This window comes from Telopea speciosissima, chromosome 7 (genome assembly GCF_018873765.1).
Source record: "Telopea speciosissima isolate NSW1024214 ecotype Mountain lineage chromosome 7, Tspe_v1, whole genome shotgun sequence".
In the NCBI taxonomy this organism is placed as follows: domain Eukaryota; kingdom Viridiplantae; phylum Streptophyta; class Magnoliopsida; order Proteales; family Proteaceae; genus Telopea; species Telopea speciosissima.
The window spans coordinates 61,583,438-61,593,203 of record NC_057922.1 but is presented as its reverse complement, the minus strand read 5'-3'; the positions used below and the strand labels follow the sequence as shown (position 1 = coordinate 61,593,203).

General features: G+C 36.4%; 1 protein-coding gene across 1 annotated transcript; it reads left to right on the top strand.

The window, feature by feature from the left end:
* Positions 1–2,530: 2,530 nt before the first annotated feature.
* On the top strand, positions 2,531–7,449 carry LOC122666652. The gene is made up of 3 exons (XM_043862690.1): positions 2,531–2,635; positions 2,777–2,941; positions 6,954–7,449. Exons 1-3 carry the CDS (start codon positions 2,590–2,592, stop codon positions 7,265–7,267), a joined length of 525 nt encoding a protein of 174 aa, XP_043718625.1. The 5' UTR covers positions 2,531–2,589; the 3' UTR covers positions 7,268–7,449.
* Positions 7,450–9,766: the final 2,317 nt, after the last annotated feature.

Below are 9,766 nucleotides of genomic sequence, written 5' to 3'. Positions count from 1 at the left end.
TTACTCATAGGTTCTGATACTTGGGTGAAACTCTTGGAATAGAGAAATATTTCAGACCTCCGCTAATAGAAGTTGAAAGTAATAATGAGATCATAGTGATTGAAAAAACAAAAAAAAATCATAGTGAGAGAAACTTTTCCATTCAAAAATATCCTTGGATACCGAAATATGTAATTTGTGAATAATTAAAAATATTTACCAAACCAATCCCATGGATAGAGTATGATTACTTTCAGTTTCTTTGGACTTGGATGCCTTCTCCATCGTTTGGATTGATTGGTGGGCCACACACCCACTGATGATGTAAGAATCATCCCTGAGTTGCACCTTTAGTATATTAGGTAAGATTCATGGATTTTTTTTTGTGATACTCATATTTACCCAGTTGTCTTGACAATATTCAAATTTCATTGTTGAATTTGTTTTTTGCAAATCCTATCTGGTCATAGAAAGGAAAAACTTTTCCACAATGCTAGAATATTTTTTTCATATATGGAGTTCTTTATTATTTTCTTTCTCTTACTAATCATGTGGGTCCCATATGGATAATAAACATTCACACCGGCATGCAATCACCTTCAGGTGACACCCAACATTAAAGGACTCATCATACCTCATTTGTTTTGATACTAGTGCATCCCAATTTGTGTGTCCCCTCATGTTAAGTTAAATATCCTATGTCTATCGAGTGCAACCTTACTGTCTCCTTGGTTTTCAGTCTTTCAAATCCCCCTCCCCTCACACTGGTGTTGCGAATAACCCTTTCCTAGTGATAAATACAATCCAACTCCAATCGAACATCTCTACTTAAAGAGTTCAGATCTACTATCCACATGGGGACGGGTGGGGACAAATCTGAACCCTCCATGGAGGTGTGGGAGCTGCCTCTAGGGTGTGGGACCCATGCCCCATGGAGGGGTCAGATCTGTCCCCACCCGTCCCCATGTGGGTAGCTGGTCCGGATAAGGCTTAAGACATAGTGCTTTAGAGTTGAGTCTTGAGACTTAATATGTGTAAATCAAAAAAGAGAAATAAAGAGAGAGGATGATCACATTCACACAAATTGGTGAACTTTGCAAGTTTATAAATTGATATCCAAGTGGATTCATATATAAATAGCACTTCATTCATCTCATTAGTCAAAATTTTAATAGAAAATGACAATATTATATGAGTTAAAATGTCTCGGAAGATGTAAGAAAATTACAAACATGCTACTAACCTCTATTACTACATATTAGAGGTATATGATATTTTTGTAATTTTTCTTAGGGAGAAAGTTCTTTGTCCGGGAGTGTGGCCTACACCAGTACTCCCATGAGTCTATCTCTCTCCTCCCCATATGAAAAGGTACTCCCCCCCCCTTGTTTTGAGGAGGAGAGAGACAGAGACATGCGAGTGCTGGTGTAGACCACAGTTCCGGACAGATAACTACCTCCATTTTTCTTAACTTAAAATCATGATTTGTCCCACATTATATTCCTACTGGGATAAACATATATCAATTACGGCTTGGCAATTGGAAAACTTTGTAATCTATCTTGAAGCTAATACATTTATTATTATTGATTTAAAATATGTAAATTATGCAAGGAGAAATCTTATTGTAACCAAGGTTGTTGAAGAAAAAATTATCACCATTTTTTATTGTCCTTTTAAAATGACATAAATTTTTTTAATAAAGTAAAATTAAAAAATCATCACCTTATTTTTTTGTTCTTTTAAGTATAGTTGGAAAACCAAGTTTTTTGATACGACTCGTCTTTCAGAAAAACCTGGTGACTCGACCTTGTCAAATCTGATCAAGACGAGACACGTTTTGCAATTTTTTTAATACGAAAAATATGTATAAAGTTGTAAAAAATAAAAAAAAATATATAGAAAAGTTATGGGAAACCTAGAAAAAAAAATAAGGAATCACATAGCAATGCATTTTGAGTTTATACTATTGAACAAGAGAAGGAAGTCAAGTGGAGGGTTTCTTACTGTTTTAGATAGAATATTGATTAACTATTTTACTCAATTCAATTTCTAAGTGACTTGGCTTTATGACTTTTTTAAAAACGACTAAACTCGTCGAGTTTTTCATTACTTGGATAAAAATACCGAGCCTTATTTGGCTCGGATAATTTATGATCCAGTCTCGTCAATTTTTTACCCTGACAACTCTTGACTAGGTTTTCCAAAATTTTGACTTGATTCGAGTGACTCGTCCCAGTCAAAACCCGATTTTCCAACTATGCTTATAGGTTTAAAAATGACATAATTTTTTTAAGGGAAAAATATCTCTATCGGAGAGTGTGGCCTACGCCAACACTCCCATGAGTCTATCTCTCTCTTCCCCATGTGAAAAGATACCTCTACCCCTTTATTTTAAGGAGGAAAGATAGACACATGGGAGTGCTGGCGTAGGCCACACTCCGGTAAAAAAAACTGCTTCCCTTTTTGTAATTAAATAACAGCAAATTTTGTCATTTTACATTTTTATTAATAAAAAAAGTTTACCTTTTGATAATGACAAGTAAAGTAAACGTCGAGGAAAGAACAGAATCAGGGAATAAAGAAGTCGTCGAGCAGAAGAAGAGAACAATGAGTGATGATGGTCCAAAACTCTACACCACCAAACCCAAAAAAGGTACTATTCAATTTGAATCTGACCCACCAACGATCTACAAGGAAATAATCGATGCTCGTTTTGTGTTTATCCTCTCTCTGATCTCTTCTATGGTTTATTGATTACAGGAGTTCTTATTTTGCTGATTATATGTTTTTTCAGCACACCTGAAACAACACAACAAAGCCAAAGAGTACTCATCTCCCCCATCAATGGAGACTCCCGCGGCTCCTCCTCCTCCTCCACCTGAGCCTCCAAAGGTGCCTTTTACCAGACGCTACAAGTTCCTGTGGCCACTTCTCTTAACTGTGAATCTTTCTGTGGGAGGTCAGTCAGTTCGTCTTTTTACCCTCAATAATGCCCTTTTGTGTTTTCATGACATGACTTAACAACCCATAAAGAACCTAGTGAAACCCTAAGTTTCCCTATCTCAATGTTTAGGCAGTTTAGTACAGTATGGCCAAGTTATCTGGGTTAACATCAGGCCACCTCAATTACTCATTAAAAAAAGGGATGGAAATGAGTCCATTTTTTTCTCTCATATGCTTCAGCATCCCAGAATTAAACCATTTCATTCTGGCTGCAACAGGAGATGCCTAGCTGTTAGCACCAGAAATTTATCTTTCCAACAAATCCTGAAACGCCTATTAAGTGTACCCACTATCCAATAATTGTTTTACCTTTAAGTGAGATGATCTTAATCAGGTCTGCTGATACTTGGAACCTTTAGTTGTTGACCTCAGACATTTATTCTTCAATTAAATGGAGTGGTTCTGTTTTGGGTGACAGAGGTTTCATCTAAATTATATTATGGGACTCGATTCAATTCTTGTGCAATTTCCCAATTTTTGGTCGTATATTGGCCTTTCAGTTCATTGAGTGACTAGGTTCCATTCAGCATCAATTCACTCTGTTAGTGACTTTGATTCGAGTTTAGGAGGTCAACTGCTATATTGATGTGCTCATGAACTTGATCTTTGCAGTAACATTTTAATATGTTTAGTTCATTAGTCCTATCCTTGATTTAGATAGGTACTGATCCTTAATTGTTGGAAATAATCTGAAGACTTGATTCACATGGTTTTCCTCACTTTGTGAGTCAAAGATAATTTTAAGTGTGTCATTTGATGCGATTGCTGTGAATCGGGCAACAATGCCTAAGAGTGATCGTCCATTTATCTTCATTCCTTCACAAAATATTAATGGTGCCACTAGAAATCTGGTCATATCAGGTCATGTTGCATACCCTGATTTCAGTTGCACTTAGAATAGAGAGATATAGTTGTTCACAAATTTTTGAGCTCATTGGGGTATGCATAGTACATTATGCATGTACAACTAGAGATCATAGAGATGGCAATGCTTCGAAGTTGTAATTTGATGAAGTTAGTTACAACTCTTCTTGATGTCACTGTTGGGTTATTTGTATCAAGTTTATGCCATAGAGCTCATCAATATGTGAGACATTTTATGCTTCAGTGACTAACTTGTATTAGTTATGACAAGGAGAGAAGCTATTTCTTTTTTTTTTTTGGGGAGGGGAGTCACAAAAAGATGTTGAAGATAAATCTACTGTTGAGGTTGAAGATTTGAAAACTGTACTTGTGATAATTATAACTAAGTTAAGAATATGAGAAGTAGGGGTAAGCTGCATACATTATGACCCTCCCCAGACCCCACAATGGTGGGAGCCTCGTGCACTGGGTATGCCCTTTAGTTAAGAATATGAGAAGGAAATTCAATATTCATTTTTGTTTTATTTGTATTTGTGATTTTCTGGGTTTCATAATGTTTTTGTTGGTGTGCCCATAAACATTGATCAGATGTGCATCGAGTTTAAAGACATGTATAATGCTGTGGTGACTAGTGTAAGAACTGTTGGGGGACAATGTAGTGAATTCCCAATTACAATTGGGTTACATCAAGGATCAACTTTAAGCCTTTATATGTTTGCGCTTCTCATAAATGAATTAACCAGTGACATTCAAGATCATGTCCCTTGGTGTATGCTTTTTGCTGATGAAAATATTTTGGTGGATGAGACAAAAGTAGGGATTAACGCCAAATTGGAATTATGGAGATCAACCTTGGAATCAAAAGGTCTTAAGATAAATAGAATGAAAACGGAGTATATAATGTGTAACTTTAGTTACAATAGGACGGGTAATGATGTTGTGAAAATTGATGAGAGGGAGATTTCGCAAAGTGATTGTTTTAGGTATCAGGCTCAATCATGAATAAAGAATGAGAAATAGAGGATGTGTTACATAGAGAATGAAAATAGGATGGATGAAGTGGAGAGGTGTGTTCGACTTATTTCTTTAAAACTTAAGGAAAATTTTATAGGACAGTCATACGACCAGCTATGATGTATGGTGCTAATGTAGTTTGGACCACTCGAACAAGCATGAACCAAGACCCTCAAGTGGACCAGATTCATGGAGATCGAGCAGTCCCTTTAGATGGATCATCCAGCTCGCAAGAGCCAAGTCCTTCTAGTTTTATTTACTTTATTGTGGTTCTATTTCCAGTAGGAGTTTATTTATATAAGTTGTAATCAGCAACTAATTAAGTAGTTATTTTAGGATTTATATTTCCTATTCAAAATAGGGATCTATTATTTGCTTTCTATTTAAGTCACTGAAGAGTCAAGGGCTCAGCGCAATTGGATTTGGAATGAAATTGATTACATTGCGCATGAACCTGTGTGAATCATCTTAGTTGAAAAGCCATCATGGGAAGCTGAACCTTGCGGGTGGGAGGCCTGGGTTAATTAAGTTCTTTTCTTATTTCTTGCTCTGTCTTAATCGCCCCAACTAGGTACTGATCAGTCCTCATCGATTACACTTCTGTTCATAGTTTTGAATCTCTGATTTGATTTAGTTTTAATTCTCTGACCTGTGTGTTATTAATGGTGATCAATCCCTGCCGGTATCAACCTCATTAACCTCTGATTTTAGGACGAGTGATTCCCCTGTTTTTTACAATTTTCAGTCTGGTCTGTTGTGCTACCGCAGGATAATTGGTTGGTCAGATTCAGTCCAATTTCTGGAGTCTCTAAGGTCCCCCCCCCCCCCCCAAAGAGAGGAACTCGACCAGGATTTGTGGGGATTCTAATTAGTGAATTTGATACTATTTAAAATATGCTATTTCTGCAATTTTTCTATCTCAGAATTGAAGTTTTTAAAATTAAATCAAATTTAACCATCTGATTGCTTTGGATTAGATTGTTGAAATAGAGAATCAACCCAAGTTTCATTCAATTATGTTGGTCGGATTGAGTTTAATTTCAGTTTCATTGTTTCTGGGATCTCCGCCTGTGAGATTACTGTTTCCTAAGTTACTCCTAAACCGATTATCGGATCATTCCCATCTTTTGAGGGGTTCTTACCCTTCCTATTAACTATTGTTTTCTAGAGTTTGGTGGTATTCTGAAATGTTTGAGTTTTCAGGTAATTTTCAAGTTTCTATTTGAGTGGGTGTTTGATTTGGGATCCTATGCGGTAGAGTTCTTCCTACCTACACCCCACCAGGTGCGGAATATTGAGCAGTTAAGAAATATCATGTGGATAAACTCCATGTAGAGATGAGGATGTTTAGATGGACCGTGGACGTGTGGTAAAACTAAGAAGGATAAAATAAAGGAATGAACAAATTAAAACTGATATGGGAGTAGCTCCGATACATGATAAGCTGTGAGAATGTCGTTTGAAGTGGCATGGTCATGTACAAAGGAGGCCTTTAGATGCTCCAGTACGGAGGAGTGATTTGATTTAGATTGAAGGAGCTAAAAGAGCTAGGGGAAGACCTAAAATGACTCTGGGAGAAGTGGTGAGGAAAGACATGCATAGCTTAGGCTTTGAATAGAGCTGATTGGAGGGTAAGGATCCATGTAGCTGACCCCATTTAGTTGGGATAAGGCTGAGTTGAGTTGAGTTTGTAGTTGTGCATATAGGTTCTCTTTTGGTATGGATTGCCATTAGTCAGTAACACTAGTGTCGTCCATCAAAACTAATATAGGACATGTCTACGCTCCGTGTACGGATTGAAATAGCCATCAATATTAGTTAGAAAACTGCATGAACATTGTGTTGCTGGGTTTGTTTCTTTGAATTCTCTTAATTTTATTACAATTATCATTATGATACTGATGTCTCCTTTCCACTTGCAACTTCATCAATGCCTATTTTCTTTATCTCTCTATAGCTTTTCCATATTTGTTTTCTATTTATATATTTTTGAAGCTTTCAACTTAGGAGTTTGAATGTCTTGAATGGATCTTCAGTTCTTATTTCGTAATACAATTATATATTTACTGAGATACATGTGACTTTTGTAGCTTATCTATTTATGAGGTCAAAAAAGAAGGATACAGTAATAGACGATGACAAAATTGTAGTCGATGTTCCCTCTACTCCAATTGAAAGTACAACTACAGTTACCCAAATATCATCACCCACTCCACAGATCATAGAGCCACCAAAGGTGCAGCGCCCACCTATCCCAGAGGACCAGCAGCGTGAACTGTTCAAGTGGATATTAGAAGAGAAAAGGAAAATCAAGCCCAAGGATCGTGAGGAGAAGAAACGTATTGATGAAGAGAAGGCCATCCTCAAACAGTTTATTCGATCAAAGTCCATCCCAAGTATCTAAGTCAGAAACCTGTGTTCTGGTTTGAAAATTCAGGGATTTATGAGCTTTGGTTTTCTTTATTGTTTGGCCTGATTCTTGATTTTTACTTCTTGTTGAGTGTCAACTGTCAAATTATTCACTCTCTTTATCAACAAATTTGCATTTTGGAAGAAATTCTGTAAAATGCTTAATATTTTGCTGTACTTGAAAATTTGTAATTCCTGTGTTCTTGTAATTGTTGAAACATAGCAAGAACCATGCAGCTCTGGTTTAGATGGCCTATGTATGAGGTGAAATCTAAGGCACTCTTAAACAGACTTTGAACGGTATAGAACTCACAATGAAGAACCGTGACCTGCATTCCATGGGAGCTACCAATTAACATGCCGGGTTGTGTATAAAAATTAAGGGTAAATCTTACTGTAACCAAAGTGGTACATTAAGAAGAAGTAACCTTACTTATTTTACCTAGGATTTTAAGAAAAATAATTTGAAGTCAATTTTAACTGGTTTCTGCCATTCAAAGAGGGATTCCAAAAGTTCTGCATCTGAATGTGGAGCATTGAATCCTAGGTAAATTTGTACAATTCCACATGAAACCGCATTGTGAAAAATACTTTGCTTCTAGTCCAAATTCATATCCTTGCTTTCTGGTATGAGCAAATAAATATATTAAAAAAAATTACTTTTCATCAGTATATTAAAGTAGGAAGCAGTATCTTTTTATGTTATACAGGTAGTAAAGGTTGTAATAATGGTGGCATTTTGGGACAATTGTCCTTATTACTAGAGAAACAAAAAAGCAGGTCTTTATTGGACTCTCTCATGCCTTGTTCAATTTGTATTTCTGGTCATTAAGCATGATGACATAGGTTTATCTATGCATATAATTATTTGGTGACAAGGGTTCTGCCATCTTGAGGAGTGCAGATGATGGGGTTCCAGATTCTTTAAGGTTCCATATTCAAGCACTTGTCTTTTTTTTTTTTTTATATTTCAATTCAATTTTTTCTTTCTTTTCTGCTTTAGAATTCTCAGAAGATTGCGCATGCAGTTGGATCTTTGTGAACACTGTGAGCTGGTTTTTGTGATCTAAGTACTAATAATATGAAATTTTCCTACTTGTTCTTTTGGGGATTTGTGGTCCTAATATAAAATTTTCTTAGTTGGTTTCTAGGGAATTGTGGGTCCTAGTCTTAATTTTCTTACCTAGTTGCAGGGGAGTCATGGGTCCAGTGTGGAATTTTCTCAGATAAATGTAAATAAAAATTTTGAGATAGTGGTAATTGGTACATGATCAAAACAAACACTACAAAACACAAACAAACAAAACAGAACAACAAAATTTAACGTGGTTCACACACCAATATGATGTGCTATGTCCACAGGCGAAGCTGAAGATGATTCACTATGTTAAAAAATAGAAGAAGATTAAAGTGAAAATCTCTCAAGAACACCAAAACGGTAGCAAAAACTCTCACCCAAAAAACTCTAGCTCGGAAAGCTCCTTATTTCATGCATTTTCACTCACTTTTACAACAATACAATTAAAACATATAAATACTCCTCCAAGTGGGTCGATCCATCAGGAATGATTTCATGAAGTGGATAGATAGAGATGGAGAACTCAAATCTATCAAAGCAGCAGCTCCTTTCCCTTTATATCCCCTTCTCTCACTCCCTTTTGTAACATGCAGATTTAGAGCTGTGAGAGTGGACCAATGATTCATTACGATTTGTTTCAGTTAGGATACTTTGGACCATTTTCTTTATAGAAAATTATGGGAAAAGTTTCTCTGAGCAAGCGGGTTAGCTTACGCCTACGCACATATTTTCATCCAAGACTTGTTTGAATGAATCCCATTTGATATTTGTACTGAGGAATTCAACATTTAAGTTGCTATTACTGGGTATTTCTTATGGTATGCAAGGAATTGAACCTTCTGGTTTTCCAAGGGATCAAACCAAATCCACCATCAATCCTAAAGAGTATTCAAAGATGGGAAAGAGACCTCAGAATTTTTATACAACATGAGGAGGAACCAATGGAACACTCACAAATCTATACTCACCCAACCATGGAGTTCTATTACCTCTTACCCTCCACAGAGAAGTGCATTATTATTACGGATGGGAGCTTTGATTCGACAACTTCACTTGGGGGGTTGAGCGTCTGCAGTCCTTATTTCTAACCAGAAAGTTATCTCAGCAATGATTGATTTTGGATGCACAGGTACAGCACAAGAAGCCAGAGAAGCCAGAGGAATCTACCAAGGAGTCAGCAGTGCAATTTCTTTGGGAAGACGGATCGAACACCCATTGCCGTGGGAACTTTTTTCAATTTTATTTGTTATCAAGACTTTACTACTTAAATTTGAACTGGTTTGTATCTTTAAAAAACCAAGACCTTACATCCATATTGCACATCAACTAGCCAAAGCTGCACGAACTAACTGTATACATGCTGATGTAACCCAGGAATTTGAGATCTTTCTCTAAATGAAGTTTTTTTTTCCAGTT

Bases quoted from the DNA above. Each gene is read 5' to 3' on its own strand.
- LOC122666652 (XM_043862690.1), top strand. From the start codon at position 2,590: ATGAGTGATGATGGTCCAAAACTCTACACCACCAAACCCAAAAAAG. The intron at 2,636-2,776 runs GTACTATTCAAT...ATGTTTTTTCAG, and splicing joins CACCACCAAACCCAAAAAAG to CACACCTGAAACAACACAAC. The intron at 2,942-6,953 runs GTCAGTCAGTTC...TGACTTTTGTAG, and splicing joins TGTGAATCTTTCTGTGGGAG to CTTATCTATTTATGAGGTCA.